General features: G+C 47.3%; 1 protein-coding gene across 1 annotated transcript in view; it reads left to right on the top strand.

The window, feature by feature from the left end:
* CDH13 (cadherin 13) overlaps positions 1 to 25,735 on the top strand; it is a 999,893-nt gene that overhangs the window by 887,522 nt on the left and 86,636 nt on the right. Inside the window, exons 9-10 of the mRNA XM_004280100.4 lie at positions 9,762 to 9,944; positions 17,263 to 17,516. Of these exons, the coding sequence (XP_004280148.1) occupies positions 9,762 to 9,944; positions 17,263 to 17,516 (437 nt within the window). The remainder of the gene's footprint in view (positions 1 to 9,761; positions 9,945 to 17,262; positions 17,517 to 25,735) is intronic.

Below are 25,735 nucleotides of genomic sequence, written 5' to 3'. Positions count from 1 at the left end.
GTGGAGAAAAAAGAACGCACGCACATTTGCTCCTTGGTTTTTATTTTTCTCTCACCATCACATGTAATATTTATTTCATCGGTTCCCTAAGGCAGTGATTTTCAAACTTCATTTCAGCAGCAAAACTTTTTTTTTCCAAGCAAAATCTTAGACAAGAACTCTAATATACAAAATGGATAAAATATATCTAGCAGATTCCTCGGGCAGTTTCAGTCTTTCTTGTTTAGAGGAAAATATGTGGTACATTCGTGGGACTCCTGCACCATCCCTCAAACACTGTTTGTTCCAGGGAACATAGTTTGAGAACCATTGCCCAGCTGTATTATTTTTCTGGCAGTCTTCAGTGGCTGTGTGTTCTCATTTTGTTTTGAGGACAAAAAGATATGTTTCAGTATTTGAGTCTTTTCTTCCTGAAAACTCACTTTCTAGCTGCAGTATGCATCTGTAATGGGTAAATCCGAGGAGCTTCGGTAGGCGAGGTCACGTGGAGGAAGAATAGCAAAAACAAATTTGGTGGACCATCGGGCCCCCAGCAAGCCAGAACCTGGCTGGGCATCTTCCTCCAAAGTTGGGTACCCAGCGCCTCCTCTGTGTCTGCAGCAACCATGGAAACTCCTCCTAGGAAATGAATCAATACGGAAGAGAGTGCACTGAGTGGGGAGGGGAGGATAATTCCTGCTGGAGCACGAAGTGAATATTGTTTCCCTCTCTTGCCTGTTGGCTCCTCCCCCGGCACCTGTAGAGCTGGGAGGTTGCGTGACACTTGGTCTTTCCTCTCGTTGGAACAGGACCCCAGACGCAGCCCTCCAGGCACGTGGCTCTCCTCCCGGCCCGGGGCTCCCTGGGGTGGGGGGTTGGGGGTCACATCCACTAGGTGGCGCGTGCCTCGGCTCTCCTGGACCAAGAACCACACTGCCCGGCGTGCCAGCGGCTCTGGAGAGTCCTCCCCCCTCAGGCACATGTTTCTTTGTCATCGAGCTGCTATTCCTTATTATCATTGAACTGTTTCCACCTTCAGCTTTTCTGTTTCCTCACCTGTTCAGTAACATTTAACTGAGAAGACTCTCCTAACCCGTGGAGAAGTCTAATAGGCCAGTCTCTAACTGTCCTTTACCGCGGCTATAGTTTTAGTAAAGCATCCGCACAAAAGAAAAACACAATAATTGTCAGTAGAAGGAATTAATGTAAGTTGGATCAGGAGAGAACCTTGATTCTGTTCTCTTAAAAAGAGTTTTTAACTTTCAGCGACAAGCAGTGAAATCTTTACAGATTCAGTGATATGTCTGGGATTTGCTCCAAACAGGACAGGCATGGGGAGAAGTGGGCGTGTAGATGAAGCACATGGGGGCATAAGTTGAAAATCTTTGAAGCCTGATGATGGCACGTGGGGTTCATCACTTCATTCTGTCTGCTTTTATAGCTGTTTGAAAGTTTCCATAGCAAGATGTAAAAGAGAAAAAGAAAAAAGATTTGAGGAAACATCTGTGAAACCCAAGTCTTCATCAAAAGGACCACATTTACGTCCTGAGAGAGATAGACATCCATCCAGCACAGCTGTTTTCCCAGGGCTCCATTAGTTGCAAGGAGTAGAAACACAGTCCGAGATCAAGGGTGCTTCTTCATCTGTGTGTCTCTGAGCGCCCCCAAGGTCTCCTGGGTTTTCCTTCAGTGTGTCCATTCTTTGGCTTCTCTATGCATCTATTCGTTCATGTCCAAATGACAAAAAATGGCCACTCCATTTCTCTTCTACTCAGAAACTTAGGATTTAAGGACCCTTTGCCCTCTGATTATATAGCCTGTATCTCTCTGAGTTCATATGCTTAGAGAAATCATCTGGTCGTTCATGAAGCAGCCAATAGATTGGTGACTTGTGAGTCCAGTGCCACTTCTGGGTCCAGTCAGCTCTGGCAACGAAAGCTGGGATCGTGTGGTACAAATGGCCCTCTAGTAACACTCTTTTCAGCAGGAGCTGGGGAAGGTATCATTTCCTCAGATGTTTTATGGATACAGGCACCCTGAGCTAGAAACTTTAAGAATCTTCAGAAAAGGAAGACTGCCCTCCACCATTACAATGTTATCATCTCTGGCGTGTGACGTACAATTTAGTTCACTGTCCTTTTTCTCAGTGAGAATAGAGAAAAACTGGTCATTCTTCTTATCGTGAGACCCTCCAACACATGTACACTGTCATCTTCTCCCCTCGGGTTGTATTCTCTAGACAAAAATGATCCCAAAGTTGAACGTCTAATTATAGCGTTCTCACTTCATGAAAGAGGTGGTGTTGGGCATTTTCGGAAACAGAGACAAGACCCATCTCACAGTTGATAGGCGCACGCCCCAGGCTGCCTGCGCTTCAGAGGGCGGGGAAGTCTCTATTCGCAGTTGCCGGAAATCCCAGCTCTAGCATCTGCTTTACGTCTTCTCTCTGTGAACTGTCTCCCATGGGCGTTGAAAACCAAAGGGCTGACACCACTCTTCATTTTCAAAGAGAAAATGATATTTAGAGAAGAGAGAGTGTTGACTAGATGGGAAATGAGTAAAAGATGCTCACCAATGTCTGGGGCCGTTATGGGCTGTTGGGTTCCCGAATGGTCCCCTCCCATCTCGGTATTACTTCGGGGCCTGTCCATGCACATCCTACTGGGACATGGCTAGGGAGGGACTCAGTAGGCACAGTTGTCTTGAGGGCTAGCTGATGAGCAGACCGTGGTTCTCAGCCAAGTGACCTAGAGTCCCTTGTGGGGCTCTGCTGTTCATCACTTCTTAGACATAAAGCCTTCTTTAAAATACTGAATAAACTCTATACTTACTAAATTTGTTATTTAAATATTATCTATATTATATTATGTGCACTTTATATATATAATTACATTATATATATATATATTTGTGTGTGTGTGTGTGTGTGGTATGCGGGCCTCTCACTGCTGTGGCCTCTCCCATTGCAGAGCACAGGCTCCAGACGCGCAGGCCCAGCCACCATGGCCCACGGGCCCAGCCGCTCCGCGGCATGTGGGACCCTCCCGGACCGGGGCACGAACCCATGTCCCCTGCATCAGCAGGTGGACTCTCAACCACTGCGCCACCAGGGAAGCCCCATTCTATATTTTTATATTATACGTATTTTAAATATTTTACATTATATTACATATATATAAAGTACACATAAACATTAACTGTAAGATGAATTAAAATGTCCTCCTATGTTTTCTTCTAAAACATTGATTGTTTTACCTTTCACAATTTCTGTATGGTGTGAGGTCGGGAATCCAGATTCTTTGTTTTTTCCACATGGCTAGCCAGTGGCCCCAGCACCATTTATTAAAATGACCATTAGCTGTAAACTAAGTCATGTCCAAACATAGATGCAGCCTGGGATGAATGACAGTGGACAAATGGTAGAAAAGGAATTGTGTGAGCAAAGCATATGAAGGAAATGGGGTGATCAGGAGGGAGTGTGTCAGTCTGCTGAGCTGTAAACCCATGAGGGGAGAGAATAGTGTCCCTCTCATTTACTGCTGGACTTCTTATGCCTGGCAGACCCCCTGCCATGGAATAGACATTTAATGACTATTTATTTAAATGAGGTGTTGCATCTTTCTACCCCAGGATGACTCCTAATCATAGATAGAAGGAAACCAGATATCTGATGCAGCTATCCCTTCTAAATGTGTGTGTGATAAGTTAACATCATTTGTCTTGGTGATAAAGATCAAGACAAGGATATGCAAGCTTGTGAGTGTCAGGAATACACGACTGAAGAGCAAAGAGCTTCTTCCACACCCACCGAGGGAAATAAGCTATCTATACAAGACAACCACAATGGAAGGCAGACTGTGATAAAAACAGAGAGTCACATTCTCCAATTTATTAGTAAGTATTTCATATGATACAGAATGAAATCGATCATCATCACCAGTGCTAACAAATACTGATTCCTTACTCTATGCCAGGATCCTTAAATGTATGATCTTATTTATAGCACTCACAGTTTCTACCCATTAGGCTATCAGCAAGAAATTAGATTTTTCCAACAAGCTGCATCGTTTATGTAGATACAGCCTCATAAAAGTGCTTGCAAGTTCAGTTTCTGATGATGTCTCCCTCACCCTTTTATCCGCACAAATAGAAACTGAAGTGTGTAAAACTTTCCGGGACCTTATCTTTTAATTTTTTCAAAGCCAGGGCCCAGATGACTGTATCCCTGCTTTTCAAGGTCAACATCAATTCTCCATGAAACCCCAGGGTTGGCAGCTCATGAACCTGGACTCCAGCGATCAAGCAGGCAGGCTTGCATGTGTCCTGTCCCTTAAAGTCATCAGCTGTCACTTCTGCCCCACCTGTGGCTTTTAGCCTGTTGATCGTTATTTCCATCTTCCAGGTTAACCTTAATGACCAACTCTTTGCTCTGTGAGGAGCAGTGTTCATTCTCAGTGTAAATTAAAATGCAAGTCCCTCTTCCCCTGGTGATGGATAACCTTTGTTTTAAGTCCAAGTAGTCTCTTCCTAAATGTCCATCACAAAATTCACCTCACCTTGGCAAAGAAAAGAAAATGAAATTTTCTGAATTGAGAGGAGAGAGCCAATGAAACTCAATATGTCCCAAGACAGTCGCCCACACTGATGGTGTAAAAACACGTTTTGCATCTCGTATTTGATTTGCTGCACAGTTTAACAGAAAAGTAACTTTATTTTTTCCAATTAAATGAAGTAATGTTACAATCCGTAATTCCTCCTGCTCTAGCATGGTAAATTAATGTCTGTCTATTGTTTTTAAATCACAGAGTGAGCATTGCTATAGAAATATAAAATGGTACTGTTTCATTTTAATCTACTTAATTTTCCATTCTTGAATTACATAATGGGGTTAAACATTGAATAGAATTAATAGAATGAGTATTTAATTAAGCCATAATGAGTTTCTAAATGGATGCTCAAGGAAACTGGCTTTATAGTTTATGCAAGAATCAGATAATGGTCTTAACAAAGACTATAATAATTGTATTGAATGTTTTCGGTATTTAAAGATTTTTTTCTGAATTCTCCCAGGAGTAGATTTAAACATAATCCAGTTCCTTGATTAGACCTCACTTGGCTCTCAAGACAAATTCTAAATGCCTTTCCCTGGCCCACAAGGCTGTGCATAATCTGACACAACTCTCCTCTGGAGTCCAATAGCAAACAGTTCTCCCCGAGTTCTCCTTTGCTCTCCAGCCACACCCACCTCCCTCTGGTCCACAATTGCCCCGTGCTTCCTTCACCACTGGCCTTTGCACCTGCTGTTCCAGTTGCCAGGAAGGCTCTCTCCCATTTCGTCTCACTGACTCCTCTTCTTTCAGTTCTCAGGGAATTCTTCCCTAATGACCTTCCCTAGACTGGGTCAGGCACCACGCCCTCTCACCACTCCCCTCAAGCTTCAGGCTCTCCAAGAACTATGTTATTTCTTGCCCAACACTTCACATATTTTTATAATTAAACATATGCCATGTCTGGTGTCTTGTTTACTAGCATATCCCTAGAATTTATTTTTTTATTTTTCTATTTTTTAGAATTTAATACTGTATCATGCGTGGTACACAGAAGCCACTTGACAGGTATTTGTTGGCTGGCTGGCTGGAATATGGATGGATGGGCGAATGGGTGGATGGATGGATAGATGCATGGATGGAGGATGGATGGAGGACGGATAAGTGGATGGAAGGATGGATGGATGAATGGAGGATAAATAAATGGATGGATGGGTGATGGATGGTAGGTAAATGTGGCTGTGGACACATTACTACATCTAAGGATATATTAGGGTCGTAACACATGCTGTGAGAATTTCTAAAACATTATCACCTTCCCGTTCCACTTGGACTCATTTGCCCACACACTGAAAAGGTATTCTGCACCAACCTCTTGGTTGGTGTCATGAAAAGGTGTCATGGGAGAAACTGCACAGGCTTTTCTCACCTATACATGGCCTAAGTATTAATTTTACAAATTCATCCATTCATCCAGAAGATCTTCATGTGTCCAGCACTGTGCTGTGTACTGGGGACCAGGCGCCATTAAAAAAACGCATTTTTTAGGGTCAAAGAAAATTTTAATTTTTTTCCTCACATCAGGGGGAAAAAAATGAAATTTTTAAAGCCTATGAAAATCAAGTGTGGTAGGAGGGACCAACAAACATAACGTACCCAGTGTCTTCGAAAGTCATAAGGCATCCCTGCTAGAGATGTTCTGGAGAACAAGGGAGGTCAACCCATCCCTCCTGCCCTGCACCATCCAAGCAAGTGGCAGAATCAGGCATCCATCACCATGCCAGTCTCTCTTAGTCTCACTCCTGTATAGCTTCATCCCTTCACATTTCCTCTCAGCCCTCACCTTTGATGCCAGGCCCCATTTCCTATTTTAAGACCATTCATTCACTCAGCAAACACCTACTGTGTCCCTTCTATGCACCCAGCATCGTGCAAGGGGTGGAGAGAAAGCCCTGAACAAGACAGACACACCTGGAGCCTCCAGCCTCCTCATCGTGATCTGTTCTTATAGTGTCTTCCTCTCAGCAATGTGACATTCACCTGCCTTGACAAAGTAACTTCTCACCTGTGGACTGGATGTAATGGCATTCGTACCTGACTGATGGTTTCCAGCATCCTCTAGTCTTAGCACTCCCAAACCCACTGAATTGTCTGCCTGGTGTCCCAAGGTACAGGTGTCAGAACAGCCACAGGGACAGATTATGAGCTGAGGTGTGCTGTGATCAGTAGGGACAGAGAATCAGTCCTCTGTCTCTGGATCACAGCATGGGGTGGAGGACCGGCCTAAGCAATGGGACTCTTGAGTGGGCATGAGTAATAGAACTTGTGGAAAGCAGATGTTACTGGAGTCCAGGAGATTTGTATCTGACCTTTGGTTCACTCGAGAACTTTGGACCAACCTCTTCCTTCCTTCTTTCTCTGTGCCTGTTTCTTTATCTGCCACCTGTGGGATTGGATAACACGTGTGTCCCACTCCTGGACGCATGGCAGACAGCAGTAGCTGATCACAGCTCTCCTTCCTGCTGATCCCACATGCACTGCAGGCCCCTCCCTCAGCATGGGACCCAGGCAGCCTTGCAATGCACGAGGGCAGGCTCTCACATCCCTACTTTGGCCCTTCTTGACCTTGAACTCTCATGCTTCTCTGTCCAAACTACATATTAGAATTATCTGGGCAGGTCAACAAAACACTGAAACCCACGCCTTACCCCAGACCAACTGAATTGGAATAGGGTTATTTTTTAAAAAAAACAGTGTTTTTAAAAAGCCCTCTAGGAGATTCTAACAGGGCTGGGATCCACCAGTGTAGATTTCAAGCTCAGGAATTCCATAATTTTTGTGATGAGAGGGGAAAGATAGAAGTTAGGCCTAACTTAAACAAGAATCAGAGGCATCAGGTCAAAATCATTGTCTCGTGGAGCTGTTTCTGTGTGACAGTATCCTCCACTTCCCCTCGCTCCAGCTCCGTTCCATCCAGTGCGCATGTTCCAGGAATTTCCCAGCACCACTTGTAGGGAAGGGAAACGGCTCACCCAGGTTTGCTGAGTTGTGATAGATTAGTTCCTGTCTTCCCCAAGGCATCAAGATCATGGCTTGTGATTAATGATTTGCAAGTGAATTAATCAGCCACCGCTTTTGAAACGTCATTTCTCAAATTACTTGTCTTTGAACATAAGGGCTTTCTGACATCATCTTACTGTCTCTAGATTCTCTTTCCTACTAATTGAAATTCCAGGATATTTCTTCTTCTTCTTGTCAGCTTATTGGTATTACTTGTGTATAAAATATTTGCAAACAGATTACTATTCACCAGTAGTGTATCAGAGGTAAGCACCAAAACAATATTTATGCTTCCAGCTCAAAGCAATGTGCTGATGATGACTCGTGAAATTCTCTATCTAAGCTGATTTTTCATTTATTGATTTATTTTTCACCACACCTACTTGCAACAAATATTTGAGATGTGTCACAATAAAAACACAAGTACGACAAAGCTCCAAACAATTGATTTATATGTTACCTTAGAAAAATGTTTCCTCCCTTTTAAAGTCATGCTAGGTGTGGGCAAGGGGTGGGAGGGATGAAACTGGCTTCCGTCACTAAGGAGGATGCTACAATTGAGCAGAGGCTCTGGAGTCAAACACTGGGGTTCCAATCCCCGTCCCTCCATGTATGAGCGATGGCGGTGTGACTATCTGGTTACCTTGTCGTTTAGGGTGGGTGAGGCTGTAATAGGGGCGGGGCGGGTGCACAGCCGTTACCATGCAACCGTTACCGCAAGACCTTAAGCACAGGAGGGTTAGCAAGAGACACTTAGTGTGGCAGTTAGAGGTCGCTCGGCCAACGGTCCTCCCGGGGTGGTCCTCCTGGCAAGAGGTAAGAGGTGGATCTCCGTGTGGTAAGAGGTGGATGGGGGCCTTCTCCCTGGGGCCCTCCAGGCCCTCCCCGGCCTCAGGCGGTGGGTGAGCTGGGGGGCCCCAGGACAGGCTTGGGGCTGTGTCCCGCAGAGCTACAGAGCCCTTGCCATGGCCGCCCACTGGCCGGGCCTGGGCCTTGAGGCCACGGGAACCTCTCTTCCATCCCCTCCTCCGCTACCTAATGGCGGCGGCGGTCTCCCTGGGTCCCTGGGAGCCGGCCTGCTCTGCCCGAACCTTTGGGTGGCCCAAGGTACCTGAGGGCCGGCTGGGTCATGGGTGCCTGGCTCCCTCAGTGATGACGGCTGGGCAGGGTCTGGGGACCTGGCCCTGAGGGCACTGCCAGCCAGGCCTGGGCATTGGTGGGAGGACCCAGCCTGGGTGCTGGACGAACACTCCCGGGCAGGGTAACTGGCCCCCGCGGGGACCCCCTCCTCTCAGCCAGGGCCTGGACCTCAGAGGGCGAAAGTTGAGCCTTGGGACCTTGCCCTTACTTGTCAGAACAGAGAGTAACATTTGTTTTGGTGGAGGTTTACAGGAACACCGTGACCCGACGGTGACCTGACCTCAGGAACGAAGGATCTGACACCAAGAAGTCTGCAACAGCTAACCATGACCCTCCCTCACCTTTCCTGTAAAAGGGCTTCGCTGAAAGCTTTCAGGGAGTTCAGGGTTTTTAAGGCATGAGGCATACATCTCCTTGCCTGGCCCTGCAGTAAACCTTTCTCTGCTCCAAACTCTGACGTTTTGGTATTGTTTGGCCCCACTGTGCGTTGGGCATACAGATTTGCATTCAGTAACAAGGCTACAAAAACAAATGCAAACAAAAATGCATAAAGGCTCAAACTCAATACGAGTTTGTTTCTCATTCAACAACAGTTTGGGACGGGCTCCCACCCACCTCCATGTGGTGACTCAGGTACCCAAGCTCATTCCCTCTTGTGGCTCCACCTTCCCCTTGGGTCTCCTGGTTGTCTGCATCCAGGTAGATAGAAGGAAAGGGGCCCAGAGAAGAGGCACAGCTGTTCTCTTAACCCTCAGCCCAGGTGAACCCAGGCCAGCCCCGGCAAACATCACTTCTGCCCACATCCTGTAGGAGAATTCAGCCTCATGGTCCCGCATAAGGCTGAGAGAACCTGAAGCATAGCATCTGTTGGCACACACAGCTTCGTGATCTTCCTCTGTTAGTCTTTATTATTTAATGAGATGGCATGGGTAATGTGCCCAATACCAGGCATATGGTCAGAGTGCCATCAGTGGTCTTCACTATGATTTTTTTTTTCCCAAAAATAGTGACAGTAATGGTCTGCTTTGTTTGCAGTTTCAAGCCACAGTCGAGGAAGGAGCTGTGGGAGTTATTGTCAACTTGACAGTTGAAGACAAGGACGATCCTACCACAGGCGCGTGGAGGGCCGCCTACACCATCATCAACGGGAACCCTGGGCAGAGCTTCGAGATCCACACCAACCCGCAAACCAACGAGGGGATGCTCTCCGTCGTCAAAGTAAGGGTGCTTCCGACTGCCCCTCCCTCCTCGCCCGAGCACCCAGGGCCCCAGGTCGAGGATAGACCAGCCGCTGTCTCCTCCTCCTAGAATTAAAATGGGAAAAGTCTTCAGCTTAGGGGTGTGCTTGTACTCTCATGGCTATAAAACCAAGTTGTTCTACAGGTTCTGGAAAACCTAAACTTCCTTGTAACCTTAAAAAAAAAAACTTAATTTTTAAATGAGATTCTCCATCTACTTGATAATGAATTATCAAAGATATGCAAAAATGGGACCTGTGAAGGTTTTCTAAAGACCCATGGTCAGATTGTGCATTATTACAGTTCTTCTTAATCTTTCTTAGTAGAGTCTCAGTTACTGTCAAACACAGCATATAATTACACACACGGGATGCTTCTCCGTGTGAAACCGCCTGTGAGCACTGCTGCCCAGCAAGCTGACCTCTCTCTGCTACAGGGGGACCGAGAAGGAAAGTGACAACCATGTAACGGGAGGGCTCAGAAATGTGGGAAGGAGGGGGGTGGCAGCAGAGCATGTGAGGCTGGTGGTCCCCGTGTCCTGGAGGAAGGGATCTGGGAGGTTCTGGGAGAGCTGCTGCCAGACCAGGACGTCCATCGGAACACAGCTTCTTTTCTGGTGGGTGCAGCGATTTGCCTGGAAAGCAGGGAGCAGTCGTGTTTATAGTAATCATATTAGTGGACCAAGCAGGAACGTTGTTACCTACTTCCTGTGTGCCGTTGGCCAAGATGCTTAATTGTTTTCTGTGCCTCGGTTTCCTCATCTGTAAAATGAGGATGATGGTACAACCCACCGCTCCAGGTTGTTGTGAGGAGTTCACAAGCTAATATGTGATTGGCACATGGTGCCTGTGTTCGTTTCCTGGGGCTGCTGTAACAGATGACCACAGACGTGGGAGCGTCAAACAACGCACATTTAGTCTTTTACAGTTCTGGAGGCCGGAAGTCCAAAATCAGTTTCACAGGGCTACAGTCGGTGGGGCTGGTTCCTTCTGGAGGCTCCGGGGGAGAATTGACTTCCTCGTCTTTTCCAACTTCTGGAGGTCGCCTGCATGCATTCCTTGGCTCATGGCCCCTTCCTGTATCTTCAAAGCAGCAACCCAGCATCTTATCTCTCTCTGACTTTGACCCTCTGCTTCCATTGTCACACCTACTTTGACTTCCTGCCTCCCTCTTTTTTTTTCTGCAGTGTTCTTTAATTCTATTTATTTATTTATTTGTTTATTTATTTATGACTGCATTGGGTATTCGTTGCTGCGCGCGGGCTTTCTCTAGTTGCGGCGAGCGGGGGCAACTCTTCATTGCGGTGCGCAGGCTTCTCATTGCAGTGGCTTCTCTTGTTGCAGAGCATGGGCTCTAGGCACGTAGGCTTCAGTAGTTGTGGCATGTGGGCTCAGTAGTTGTGGCTCGCAGGCTCTAGGCATGCGGGCTCAGTAGTTGTGGCGCACGGGCTTAGCTGCTTCGCGGCATGTGGGATCTTCCCAGACCAGGGCTCGAACCCATGTCCCCTGCACTGGCAGGCGGATTCTTAACTACTGTGCCACCAGGGAAGCCCACCTGCCTCCCTCTTTTAAGGACCTTTGTGGTTCCATTGGGCCCACCTGGATAATCCAGAATCTTCTACCCAGCTCAGGGTCCTTAGCTTAATCACATCTGCAAAGTCCCTTTTGCCATGTAAGGTAACACACGTTCCCGGGATTCGAACATTGACATATTAGGGGGTGGGGTCAGTATTCAGCCTAGCCGCAGGGCCATATAAACGTTCACACCAACAAAGTTCCACAACGTCCCTGGGGGCAGAACCCGGAGTAACTGAGAATGGCAGATCTCAGAGAAGTTTCCGGCTTTCTCCAGAGGATGAGGGGTCTAGGTTTCTCCCTGTCCTTTTCAGAACCTTGTCTGAACTGAGCCCCAAACGTCTCCCTGAAAAGAGCAGCCTCTGGGTCTTCCCAATTCTTCTTCCCTTGCCAGGACTCCCAGGAGATCCTGGCACTGCCCTCCTACATTCAGTGCTATAGTTTCAAAGCTGTGAAAGTCGTAAAAAAATAAAACATAGCCACTGGCTGTTCTCTGAGGCTAGCCCTGTATCTATAGAAGGCATCAGGCAATTTTCCAAACCTGCAGCTGGAAGACAAAGCTTGGGTCAGTATACATCCCCGCCATAAACCCTGCAGGAGCACCGTTCTCCCGGCCTGTGTTTGCTACAGCTTGAGGAAAATAAAATACAAGCAAAGCTAGACTGGAAAAGAGTGTCCTCCTCTCCCCACACTCCCGCTTTGGCCCACAATGCTGTGAGTCTTAAACGTTAGCATTTAGAAGAGTCACCTAGAATGCTAGCTGAAATGCAAGTTTCTGGGCCTGCCCCACACCTGCAGGGTCAGAACAGGAGGAGAGTTGCCCCAGGAGAGCACAGCCTTGTGGACGAGCACTGCCGTAGGACAAGGAATTTCCACCTGCAGTTCCTGGAGAGGAGGTGCCCACAGAGCCTGGGGCCCTCCCTGGGCCTCCATTTTACTAGCAAGTGGACTCCCTTTGCTTCAGAATTGGGATGGAGGCCTCCCCTCTTCGGCTGCCTGCCGCATGAATTTGTATAAAGGGCCTTGAGCTTTCTCTGCTTCTCAGTGCGCCTGAGTTCAAGCCCCAGGATAGCCTTCTGGAGGCTGGCCTGACCATGCAGCCTGGGCTCTCCACCTTGCTAGCAACCCAGTGCAGTAGCTAGGAATGCTTTCAGTTGTACGTAACCAAATGCCAGGCTGATAGTGGCTTAAATAGTCAGGAGAATTTCATGGTCTTCATAACTAGATGAAGGTAGGCCAATCCAGGATTGGCTGGCAGCTCAAGGTGTCCGAGAGCCAGCAGGTGGCACCACAGATGTTTCTGATGTTTTCCTCATGGACATAAAATGGCTGTCAAAGCCCCGGGCATCACGTCTTCCTGCTGCTGTGTTCCAAGGCAGGAAGCAAGGAGGCCGCCAGGCACATGAGCGAGAGTATGTGTGCCCTCATGGGCCCCTCTCTTCTCATTAGGGGAAAAAATGTGTTTTCCGTGGGTCCTCCAGACAATTTCCAATGATGTGTCACTGACCGGATGACACGTGCCCACCCTCAGCTGCAAGGAAGGCTGGAAAGTCTGAATCTTTCCTCTGGGGCCTCTGCAATGAGAGGTGGGTGGACATGGCCATGCTGCAGCCCAACCACAAGCAGCTCTGCCCTACCCAGTTAGCAGTCGGCATACGGGAGAACTAGAGGAGGTCTCAGGACTGTGTGGTTTCTGGGGGAGTCCTTCCTCCCTACAGGACCGAATCCTAACAATTCTGCCAAATGAGTAGCCGTGTCCTCTTTAAAACCTTCTAGTCAGGAACCCTTAGTTGCTGTGTAAACCTATTCCAAACTGTCAAAGAGTTACTCTTTCAGCTGAATATAATCCACCCTGCATGTTACGTCTATTCTCTCTTTTGTCCTCAGAGGAGAAGGAAGCATTGAGAAAGCAGGCATCCTTGATCCCCAAACCTGTCACAGGCTTACAACTTACTGTCGGGTCACTTCCAAAGCCTCTCTCCTCTGGACAACAAACCCCAGATTCTTTACCCTTCCCATGAGAGCCAGCTTTTCCAGCCTTGAAATCCTCCAGAACAGTGGTCCACACCCTCTTTTGACACTTGATGAAATATTAGTCAAATTGCATCTCTGTAACTTTATTGGAAGTGTTTTCAATTTCCTCCCGTCCCTGACATAGAGACCCGACACCAAACAAATCACGTTAATCAGGCCATATGCCCGAGACAATGGAGGGCTTCTTAATGCAGCATGACCCAGGGCAGGCCTCGGAAGGGGTGGGAGCAGAGACCCACGTTTCATCAGCTCCTGGTAGACTGGCCCTGGTCATCGCCCCACTGGTGTCATTACACCCAGCTTTGTGCAAACGGAATTAAGCACTGCAGAGGTCCTCCTCTCCGGAAAAGGCTGGACTCTCTCTCTCTCTCTCTCCTTCCCTCTCTCTGTGCCACTACTCACATCTGCATTCCTCAGAAGCCAGCATTCTGCTGAGGCATGTCAGCCTCGAACATACCTGAAGAGGCAAGGCAGGAGGGCAGTGGCTCTTCCAGCTGTTTCTACCCCATATTCCTCTTCCTCACTGTCTTAACAGCCTCTTGTTATTGTATCCGACTCCAGGCCAGCTGCTGTGTGAAACACCCAGCATGCATCTCCTCTGATCTTACGACAATCCTTGGTACTAGGACTTTACTGATGAGAAAGCTGAGGCTCCAGGAGATGCAGTGATGTGCCTGTGGTCCAGTAGTTATTCATTAGAGTTCTTATGGCCAGGACTTGATCCCCTCCCCTCTGGCTCTGGGAGCAAATAGCGCTTTCTACTACTAAGCTGCATTGCTTCCTGGTATGAATGAAGTGTCCCAAGGCAGGACAGAGGGCTGAGTCCCCATCAGCATTACTTGTGGAAATACCACCCTGTACCAAAAGCAGTTTATTGTTATCAGCTCAGACTCTCTCATCAGACTCCCTGTATCGCATCTCGGCTCTGTGCCACTTGTTAGCTGTGTGACTTTGAACAAGTTACTTAACCTCTCGGAACCTTTTTCCTCATCTGTAAAAAGGGTCTAAAATCACCTACTATTATGAGGGTAAGGTGAGGATTAGGTGAGATGATGCACACGGGGCCCTCCTAGCACACAGTCGGTGCACAATGAGAGATGGATTATGTCATGAAAAGTAATGAGGGGTTGTGATGCAGATCAAATATTGTATGTATATTTATACATAATATGTAAATATATTATAAGACATGTGTGTGAATGGGGGGAGCTGTGGGTACCCCACTCTTATGGGTTAAATTGTGCCTCCCCTCAAAAAGACATTAAAGTCATAACCCCCAGAACCTGTGAATGTGGGCTTATTTGGAACTAGGACCACTGCAGGTGTAGTGAGTTAAGATGAGGGCATAATAGAGTAGGATGGGCCCCCAATCCAAGACGACTGGTGTCCTTATGAGGAGGCAGCCGTGTGAAGACAGAGACACACAGGGAGAAGGCCAGGTGATGATGGAGACAGGGGTCGGACTCACACGCTGCCAGCCAGGGAACGCCCAAAGCTGGGACAGGCAGGGAGGGCTCCCCTAGAGCTTTCAGAGAGAACGTGGCCCTGCCAACATCTTGATTTTGGACTTCTAGCCTCCAGGACTGTGGGACAGTTCATTTCTTTGTATTAAGCTTTGTATTAAGCCACCTAGTGCTTTGTCACCACGGCCTTAGGAGACAAATGTTAAGATTCCCGTTGCTGTCGGGGCCCTGACCCTCCTCCGCTGCCCCGGCCGCGCCACGCTGTCCTGCTTCTGCTCACCCTGCTGGCCTCGCATCTGCTGCCTGTTAAGAGCCTGCAGAGCTAGGAAGCTCAGTAAAACCCCACCCTGCCGGCATTTGCATCATGGTAGAAAATCCAGTTGGGCTAGATTCAGGATTTCATAGTCGCAGCATGCTGTCCTTAACTTTACTTCCAGGAAGATGGTGTGTTCCTGGGAGCTGGTATAAAAGAAACCCTCGGGCCTCGGGTTGCCTGGCTGGGTCTGCCCATGCTGGGGTGCGGTCGAGAAGGTTCTCAGGAGAGGTGGACGCTCTGTGTGTCCGTCCTGCTCAGGATGCTGCCCGGCAGACTGTCACTAGCCAGCAAGCCCAAGGCTCCAGTCCCTTCAGTGTCCTCATGAGGATGAATAACTCCACTTTCCAAGCATGGCAGCTCCCTGGCCCATGTTTGGAATTTATTCCACTGGGGTTGCAGATTTGGGGCTTGACTTGGGAAGGACAGAGATCTATGTTAGAAAGGAGGATGAAGTGGTACATTATTCTTGTGTTCCAGGGATGGAACCACAATATAACTGGGCAGCTCCTAGGTACCAACAGCCTGGTATCTGTCAGCTCTTAAAATCTTAATACTGACCCTGTTGGCAGTTGCTCTAGGTGAGGGGGGGAGGGGCGGTCCTATTACAGCCAGGAAGCACTTCCGCAGTCAGTACTTCCAGTGTGTGTGTGTGCGCCTCTGCATATATATATGCGTGTATGTTTGTGCGGGTGCACTTTCACAGGTGTGGAGTGCGGGGCGTGCGTGTTAGCTGTAATTATTATGAGAGAGAATGTAATTTTGCCTAAAGCTCTCCCAACTAAACCTGCCCGATTCCAGATTCTACCCCCTGCACCCGGCTCTTTCCCCAGCTTCGCCATTCTCACCTCTGATGCCACATTCCCAGATCCCTTATGACGTGTGCTGCCATTTCCTTCCTTCTGGTTGAGTGTGAATCACCTCCCTGTACTCACTTTAGTCTCATCCTCCCAGCAAGAATATCCATTATGTCATGGATCTGATGAGTTAGCTATTTGTTTTCCCAGGAAACATTAGGAAAATAGCTTGAAATAAGCAGTGTGTCCTTATCTCACCTAAATGTCTCCTCACACACACCCCCATCGACAGGAAGTGTCACCATCACTGCATCTCATGGTTTAGAAAGAAAGGGACCGAGTGAATGTCGTCCATGACCTTCTGTAAGGGACAGGGCACCATATTAATAATGTCTACAATGGGCTTTCCTTAATATCCTCTGATTTAGTCTACACAGCAGCAAGGGAGGCGGTTACCATCAGCCCCTTTACAGAATCACCTGGAAAGGGCCTCAGCAGGGTTGCTCATTGGTGGGACAGTCTGCCATATGTGGGACTGTCCCAGGCATGGCCATGTATCTGGCATCACTGTCCCCTGCCCAGAAAATGGCCACAGAGCTGCCGAGTCATGGGGACAAATAAAAATCCCCCCCCCATGTTTTCCAGTGCCCTCAGGTGGGGAAGGGCCATGCAGCTTAACCCCTTGTGTGTCAGCCTCCCGAATCCTCTTCTCTACATGACACCCTACTGGAAGAATGTGCACCCCCTGGAGCCCCCATGAGTGCCGGAGTTGTGAGGTCACAGGCTACCGGTGGGAAGGCTTTTAATGTCAGCGCTGCCAGGGAGTCACCTAAAGAGATCTCACAACAAAGGATCCAGGTGTCTGAGCCTCATGTAATTGTTGTAAGTTATTTCTCAATCTGAAAAAAGGAACAACTTCCATACCTAATTTTGTATCTGTATATTTCATACTCTTTTTCTTAAAGAGTACCCCAAATTGCATCAAGCTTCTTAGCCCACAGGACCTGGATCCACCCCTGAGTGTCCACACAGCTCGGGGACTGTCAGAGGCCTTTGTGCAAAAGCACCTGCCCTTTGTGGCAGACCCGCGTGCTGAGCCCTTCTCTCTGCCTTTCAGCCTCTAGACTATGAGATTTCTGCCTTTCACACCCTGCTGATCAAAGTGGAAAACGAGGACCCGCTGGTGCCCGACGTCTCCTACGGCCCCAGCTCCACAGCAACCGTCCACATCACCGTCCTGGATGTCAATGAGGGTCCGGTTTTCCACCCAGACCCCATGATGGTGACCAAGCAAGAGCACATCTCCGTGGGCAGCGTGCTGTTGACGGTGAATGCCACAGACCCTGATTCCCTGCAGCATCAGACCATCAGGTGAGTGGGCGGCTGGGTAACCTGAGACGGGAGGGAGGCGGGCAGCAATGGCTTTTCTTTTCTGGTTGCAGGGTCTGTGTTGTCAGGAACAAACTACCATTAAATTAAACTTGTTAATGATCTGGGTGAGCAGGAAGTTTGTGTCATAATGAAGAGCTGGCGGCTGGTGGCACCAGGGGACCAGGCTTACTAGGTGCGGATGTTGCCCCTGCACCTGATTCCTGGCAATAGACTAGCCCGGGAGGAGAGTAGCTCCAGGGCTGTGTTCTCAAATGTCCAGAGGGGTCTGCTGGTGCCAAGCACAGTGTGGAAGGGACAGAGAAAGGAGCCGCCACATATGGCCCCTTGCATCTCAGACACCTACTTTATCAGCTGCCACAACGTGATGAGAAACGCTAACTCCATGTACAGTTAAGGGTATTAGGAGTTCAGAGAGGTTCAGTAACTTGCTCAAGACTGCCCAGCTTACACTGCCCAGTAGTGGAAGAGATTAGGATGCAACCATTGCAGTACAGTCTGCAAAGTCCATGCTCTCTGCTAAGTGCTCTGGACTCTGAACTGTCAGAAGGGAAAGGAGTAGACATTGCCTGGTACTTAGAAATGGACCATCGGGGTTGGGTTTTCCGCTGACGATTGGCAGGCCAAAAAAAAGTTCAAATTTTCAGCGTTCATTTCTTAAGCTCTGTCCAGTACTTCAAAAGAAGGGGTTTTCATAATGAGATTTAATTAAATGGTCATTATCTACAGTGCATCTCATGCTAGTGGAGATGAGATGCCCTCGCTGGTGCGACGTTTCACAGTAAACACATTGACACGCAGGTCCAAATGCGCGCTTGTCTCCGCTAAAGAAAGTAATTAATCTTCCTCTTCCAAAATCTAATCTCTTCATACGAGGTACCGATAACCAAGTATTAGACGCACTTCAAATGAACATGTCTTATTTTCCTGATTTGAAACACCTGAAAATGTGCCGCTATCTCCGCGTCAGCCACAGGACCGTGGAGCAAGGTAGCAGAAGTTATTTTCTAACCCAAAAGGGGGATTTATTTTTACAACAAAACTTTCTGAAATGCCAGACAAACTAGATAAAAGTACAAAATAATACCAAATCCTGTACTAATGTAAATCTGAAGTAGCCATTCTTTTTTTCCTTTTCTCCTTTTTTTCCCCTTTTCCTGCTCAGTATCTGGCAAAGGAAACATACAATGTAAACATCAAAGAGAAAGCTTTCCTTAAGTACTTAGATCGGGAAACCTGTAGGTTAACAGACTGTAAGGTAGTTGTACAAATTTAGGATGTGTTTAGGGGAGCTTAAGTGTTGATTTGCACTTCTACAAAGAGGTGACTCCAGTGTGGGTAGGAAATGGATTTAAATGGGGTTGATGTTGCTAAGCCTGAGGCTGTGCCTTTGTTGGGTAACTTGGGATGCTGCCAGACATGACAGTGTTAATGTGATGGGGAGAGGCTGAGGCAGGTGTCGGGATCTGGGAATAGAGGTACTACTTAGGTGGGACAGACAGTGGAAGAGGTGGGTCTCTCAGAGTTCTTTGTTTAAGACCAGCTCTGGATGACTTAGGCAAAAGGGAGAATTTGCTGGAAGATTCTACACACAGTTTATAGAATTTTTCCCAACTGGTAACCACTAGTTTTTTCTCTATACCTGTGAGTCTGTTTCTGTTTCTTATATACACCTCTTTGTTTTCTTTTTTTTAGATTCCACATGTAAGTGATAACATAAAGTATTTGTCTTCTCTAATTTCACTAAGCATAATGTTCTCTAGGTCCGTCCATGTTGTTGTAAAGGGTAGATTTTCATTCTTTTTAATGGCTGAGTAATATTCCATCGTGTGTGTGTGTGTGTGTGTGTGTGTGTGTGTGTATAAAAAACATCTTCTTTATTTGTTCATCTGTGGATGGGCACTTAATTTGCTTCTGTATCTTGGCTATTGTAAATAGTGCTGCTATGAACATTGGGGTGCATGTATCTTTTCAAATTAGTGTGTTCTTTTTTTTTGGATGTATGCCCAGGAGTGGAATTGCTGGATCGTATAATGGTTCTATTTTTATTTTTTTGAGGAACTCCACACTGTTCTCCATAGTGGCTGTACCAATTTATATTCCCTCTCACAGTGTACAAAGGTTCCCTTTTTTCCATACCCTCTTAAGAATGTATTACTTGTGGTCTTTCTGATGATGGCCATCCTGACAGGTGTGAGATAGCATCTCATTGTGGTTTTGATTTGCATTTCTGATGATTAGTGATGTTGAGTAGTTTATAGAATTGAAGAATATGTTTAGAACTGGGCCAAGATAGCACAGGAATTTGGGCACTGTTGAGTCTCTAGGTAATGGGCCCTGATGGGCTGGCACTGCAGGACCTCACAGGGAGAGTGACCCACCTCCAGCCACTGTCCACTCTTGTGTCACTCAGCTCACGGTTCACATGCCCAGGGGCGAGTCCACTTTACCTGAGCTGGAGCCATGCACCCCCGACTTAGGGCATCTTGACAGGCAAGAGAGATGATGTTCCCAGATGTGGCTGCCCCTCTTCACCCCCACGGCAGGCAGCTAATTGAGAAGGAGGCAGGAAATCCCATCTGGCAAATGGAGTGTGGTGCTTGGAGCGTGGCAAGCGGCCACGGATAGCAGCCCCGGCAAACTGAGTCGGGAGACAGGAGCCTGGAGAGGGAGCGCGTGACTGGCAAGAGCCAAGAAGACATTGAGGGGCCCCAAGCCAGGATCTGCGCCCTGGAGAACAAAGACCGGCTGCCGGAACCGGGTGACGGTGCTCCTCCATTCCATCTCGGGTGCAGCATCAGTGGCGCCCACTGTGAGAAAAGGAGATCAGAGAAAGCAATTTGTAAATTACTAGATGTGAGACTTGGCGGTAAAAAGCAGGAGCATAGAAAGCTCTGAAGAGCTTCCTGTTTCTACAGTTGCTCATTACAGCTGTGACCCTCAGTCACGAGTGGCCAGGACCCATCTCAGACTTTTGCCAAAAATGCATGTACTGGCCCACAAAACTGAAAATGAGGACAAGGACGTCCAGCATGAGAATTCAGGTGCTCAGAATATGTTCTTTCCCCACCTCTTGACTCTGCACTTGCCTGGGTTGGCTTCATCCTCAGCCATATCTGTATGGCTGTAGAGAGTCAAGGCCTCCAGCAATGCCAGTCCTACCAGCAGAAAGAGATCCTTCCTGACCAGTAGTATCAATACTTGCCCAAGGGCCAGGTTTGCGTCTCACTGAGCCAACTTGCACACACACCTGTCTCTGACCCAGAATGGCAGGAGGATGGGGTGTGCCCGGGGCTAGTCCTGGTGCGTGGGCCCACCGTGGACCCAGCATCCAACCATAATGAACTGGGCTGGTGGTTTCCCAAAGGAATGCAGAAGGCTCTTCCCAGAAGGTGGGAATGGATGCTGAGTCATCAGGGACCACGGAGAGCCACTGTTGGCCAATTTCAGTGTCACGAGTCCCCTCAGAAAATATAGCTGAGGTGTTTCTGTGGCCGTTTGCCTAAGAGCTGTAACATTTACAAATGGGTGTGGCTGAGCAGTGTCTGGACAAATCACTTTTCCAGCATTGAAGCAAAATAAATGCTTGTGTATGTATGTATGTGCATGTGCACGTATGTGTGTGTGATGCACATTTCTCTCTCTGGCCTGACTCCTCAGACACATTCCTTCCTGCTGGGATCCAGAGTTGCCCAGAAGTGGCCCTCTCTCAGCCTGGCACTGACTGGATCTCCCTCTGCCCCTTCCCTCTCCCCTCCCCTCCACCCTTCCTCTCCTGGTGCTGGTTCTGAGCCCATCAAAGGCAGGGATAACATCCCTGACACGTTGAGCTGTTGTCACAGGAGCTCTTCAGGGAGAAAAGGCTCATTAATTATCTGCAGCCTTTGATCCTGTACACGAGAAGCACTGTCCCCGATGGGCTGTGTGTGCAGAGGCTGTGCAGGGCTGAGGGGAGGGGCCAGGCTGGGACCTGGTTTTCTAATAAACCGCACTTGGCTCCCCAGAACTCTCAGAAAGACACGATGACCTTGTGAGTGGTGGTGGTGGTGCTGTCTTAATGATTCTTTGGGGAGCAGGCATTGGAAAAGGGAGGAACTGAGGACTCCTATTTTTATCTCAAGGAGAGCTCTGAGTTCAGCTGACAAAGGCACATGCAAAAAGATGCTGCCAGCGCCATCTGCCCCTGTCTTGACTCCCGGCAATAGCACGGCGTTGGGCTCTGCAGTTGTGCAGGTTATGCAGGTGTCCCTGTCTGCGTGTGTGACTCTTTGTGTCCACATTGTCATTCTCCCTTTGTCCCTCTCTGTGCCGATTACTCTTGGTCTATCCTTTGCTCTGTACATTTCTTCCTTATCTCCCTCTCTGTCTCCCTCTGCCCTTCCTCCCTCCCCATCACTGTCTCTATCTGCATCTTCCCCCTCCCTGTAGGTCCATCTTTCTCTCATGTCTCATGGCCATCTCTTCTCTGTCTGATTCTCTGCACCTTCCTTCCTCCCATTCCTCTCTCTCCTCTCTTCTCTTTCCTCCTCCTTTTTCCCCTTTTCCTCCATCTGCTTCTTCCCCCCCCACCTGCCTCCTTTCTCTCCGTCTCTGTCTCTCCCCCTCCCCGCATTTCTATCTCTATCAGTATCTCACTCCAAGACACTCTGTGCCTCAGCTCCAATAACCCCATCTCCTCTCAGATGACTGGCCAGGCCCTCAAGGCATCTTAGCACTGCAGGAGATGCTCCACCCCAACCAGCCTGATTCAGGTCCTGCCCCCAAGTTGACAGGCATTTTGACCTCCTCCCTGAGGACAGGCTCCTTCCCTTGTCAAAACAGGAAACTCCTCCCCACTCCCAGCCCCCATAAAGCTTAGGACCTTAATTCTAACTCATTCCTGGTCCTGTCTTCTGTGATGGAAAGCCCATCTCAGGCACAGTGATTCTGCTGCTGCCACTGTCATACCCTCTTTTATCTCACCAGGGAATGTTAAAATCAGTGAAAGGCGTCTTGATCTCTGAGAAGCCTGTAACTCTAAAGACAGGAGGTGTCCAGGCATCAGAGTGAATATTCTCACTAAAAAGCCTGAGTTATTAAAACCTGCTTAAAAGCCCATAGCATTGTGCTTAGCCAAATCAAAATGGACAGCGGTGGGCTAGTGACAGATGAAATTCTTCTTTGTAATGACTTGTATCTTCTTATCCTTATTATAAAGTTAAGATAGCTCATGGAGGAAACTTTTGAAAAAGCAGTTGAGAATAAAGAAGATAATTTTAAAAATCTGTAATCGTCCCACCTAAGGAAATCCCCTTTTAACAGCTTAGGTATATCTCCAGTCACATGTGCGAGTATTTCCCTTTTTTATTTTCAAAATTGGCTCACATCACCCATTTTGTTTTGGAACCTGTCATTTTTACTTCCCAGTATATGGCGAACAGCTTTCCATATCAAGAAATAGCCACTATTTTTCCTCACTGAATAGTATGCATTCTACAATGCTGTTACATGAATATACTTATTTATTTATTCATTCCCTTGTTGGCTAGTTAGACTGTTTCCAATTATGTGAAATTATTTTTTAAAAGGTCAGTGGACATGCTTGTAGCTAAATTGTTTAATACATCATTAATTTTCTGAAGAATTTTCTGAAAATATTTTGCAAATGTGTTGATGTTATTAATGCTTTTTGTCATATAAAGATTTCTTTGTGTCTTTACCTAGGCAATCACATTTCTGTTTTCCCTTATTATTTGAATTGATGGTTAGAAAGTTTCTGTGCTCCGAGGTCATGTGAACGTTGACGTGTTGTAAAACAGCTGGTTCCCACACCCTGTCCTCTCAACCTGCAGTGACAACGAGACAGGCTTCAGCTTTCAGGGTGGAGCCTTCCTCCGTGTACACGAGACAGGAATCTGGCATTTCTCGATGACATTTCAGTGTCTCCAGTGAGGAGTGGACTCGTGCACCTGAAGTTGTTGGCTAAATATTGTCAGAAAGAGCAGCTCACTGATAATTACGCTAAAATGGAAATGACTGTATTTGCCCAACATTCTCTAACAGTGAAATGAGAAGCAGGGACTCACTGTCGCATCAGATCTGTTGCTTTGGTTCCTCTGGGGATGCAGCCGGCAGCTCAATCATTTTGAATGGTCTGAGAGAACTTATTTCATTCTCTGACCAATCCGGGGATTTCTATTAAGGCAACCAAGTAGCAATTCCTGTTCCAGACATTTTTCAGACAGAACTCATCTTATCCAGGGTCTCTAGTAAACAACTCTGCTGCAGAGACTTCTGCCCACACAGTGAATACATAAGATACGTGTTGAGGAAAAATATTGTCCCCACCCATGTGAAATTACCCATTACTCCTCAGCATTTTTTTGGGAAAGGATCATTCATCCAGGGAACCCCACAAGTGTGCATCTAGCAGCACTGTATCTGTGAGGATTAAGTTTGGCTCAGTATAAAAGGAAAATTCAAAATGACAGTGGCTCAGATAAGATAAAAGTGGGTTTTTTCCCCGCTCATATAAAATAAGTGTAGAGCGGCTGTGGCAGTCCAGGGCTAGGATGGAAGCTCCTCAAAGCTGTCAGGGGCCCAGGCCCCTTCCTGCTCGCCGTTCAGTCACCTCGAGACTGGCGCCCTCTTCCTCATGGACACTTATTATGGTTGCTAATGCTTCTGCCTTCACATCTGCATTCCAGACAGTAGTTTGGGAGAGAGGGAAAGAAGAAGGGAGTCTCTTCTATTTTAAGGAGTCTTACTGAAAGTCGATCACATTTCTATTTAAATCTGATTGGCCCAAATTAGTCACATGGCCAAAACCTAGCTGTAAGAAATACTAGGAAGTATGGTCATTTAGCTGGATAGCAACCAACTTTTAAAACTGGGATTCTTTACTAAGGAAGAAAGGAAGAGTGGGTATTGTGAGGCAACTAGAAGTTTCTGCCATGAACACCTTTGGGGATTGAACCTTCCTGTGTCATTAAAAACTACAGGGTAAATTTTAAAAGATGAATACGTGCCATGAAATTAGATTTTTACACTATCAAAATAATAGATAATTGTGTTGCCAAAGGCAGCTGCTTGAAAAAAGCACAAGCATTATAGTTTTCCATTCATTCCTTTACTGAATTCATTTACTGGTATTTATTTAGAGGCTACTATGGGCCTAACACTGCTGGGTGCTGTCTTTTCACTTGTGAGAATAATCCCTGCCTACAGCCTCCGGGGAGCTTATAGTCATAAGAGCAAGAGCTTTGTTGCAAATGATGATGCCCCAGGAAAGAAAGAAGAGGGAGGGAGAGAGGAAAAGGAAGGAAGGAGAGAAAGAAATTGTTCCTTGGGAAGTAACAACCAGTGGTCTCCAGCTGTGGAGAAAAAGCCAAGCAACAGAAATTACTTATTTCCAAGCATCATTATGGTCTCGATTATCAACAAATTCCTGAATTCCCCAGAAGTGCCACTATCCCCATGCCTTTGAGCTGGTGTCTGCCTCCTGGGAATTGGGCATCAGACTAAACTAGGCCAAGATTGCCACAATACCCCTGGACACATGTATTTTGCTGGTACCATGACTAAGATTCCTAACATTTTTATATAAAAGCTTACCAAAAGCACTGTCACCAAAGTCTTATTTAACTCTCACAACCATGAGTCTGCCTCTTTGCTGATGAGGAAAACGTAACCTCTCTGAACCTCGGTTTATGGAAAGAAAACACGCAAATGAGGTGAACTCCTGGGGCTTTCCTCGCCACTGCCTCGTCCACAGCTGTATGTCCTTCTGATGTTAGTTTAGGCATCGCCTCTGCAGATGGGCTACCCTGACCTTCAGACTGCACTCCAAAGGGCTTTCTGAATGTCTAGTGTAATGCTCGTCGTGCTTTACTGTGATTCCTGACCTAATGGTCCATCTTCCACTGAACCTCGGGCTCTCTGAGGGGAACGATCATGTTTATATCCATCCCTGGTAAAACACAAGGGCCTCATCAGTACCATTTAATTAATGAAGCACCAAGGCCCAGCACCAAGACCTTCAAACTTTCCAGGAGCCTACAAAAATGTCAAGGACGTGAACACATAATCTATCATCTCCAAAGATGGAAAAGAAAACAGCAACATTGAAGTTAATAAGATCGAGTGTCCACAGCACCATGACTTTAGCAGGTTGAATTTTTTTTTCACATCTTTATTGGAGTATAATTGCTTTACAGTGTTGT

The sequence above is a fragment of the Orcinus orca genome, chromosome 20, assembly GCF_937001465.1.
Source record: "Orcinus orca chromosome 20, mOrcOrc1.1, whole genome shotgun sequence".
Taxonomy (NCBI): domain Eukaryota; kingdom Metazoa; phylum Chordata; class Mammalia; order Artiodactyla; family Delphinidae; genus Orcinus; species Orcinus orca.
Note: the sequence above shows the minus strand (reverse complement) of the source record. Positions and strands in the feature narration are given on the sequence as shown.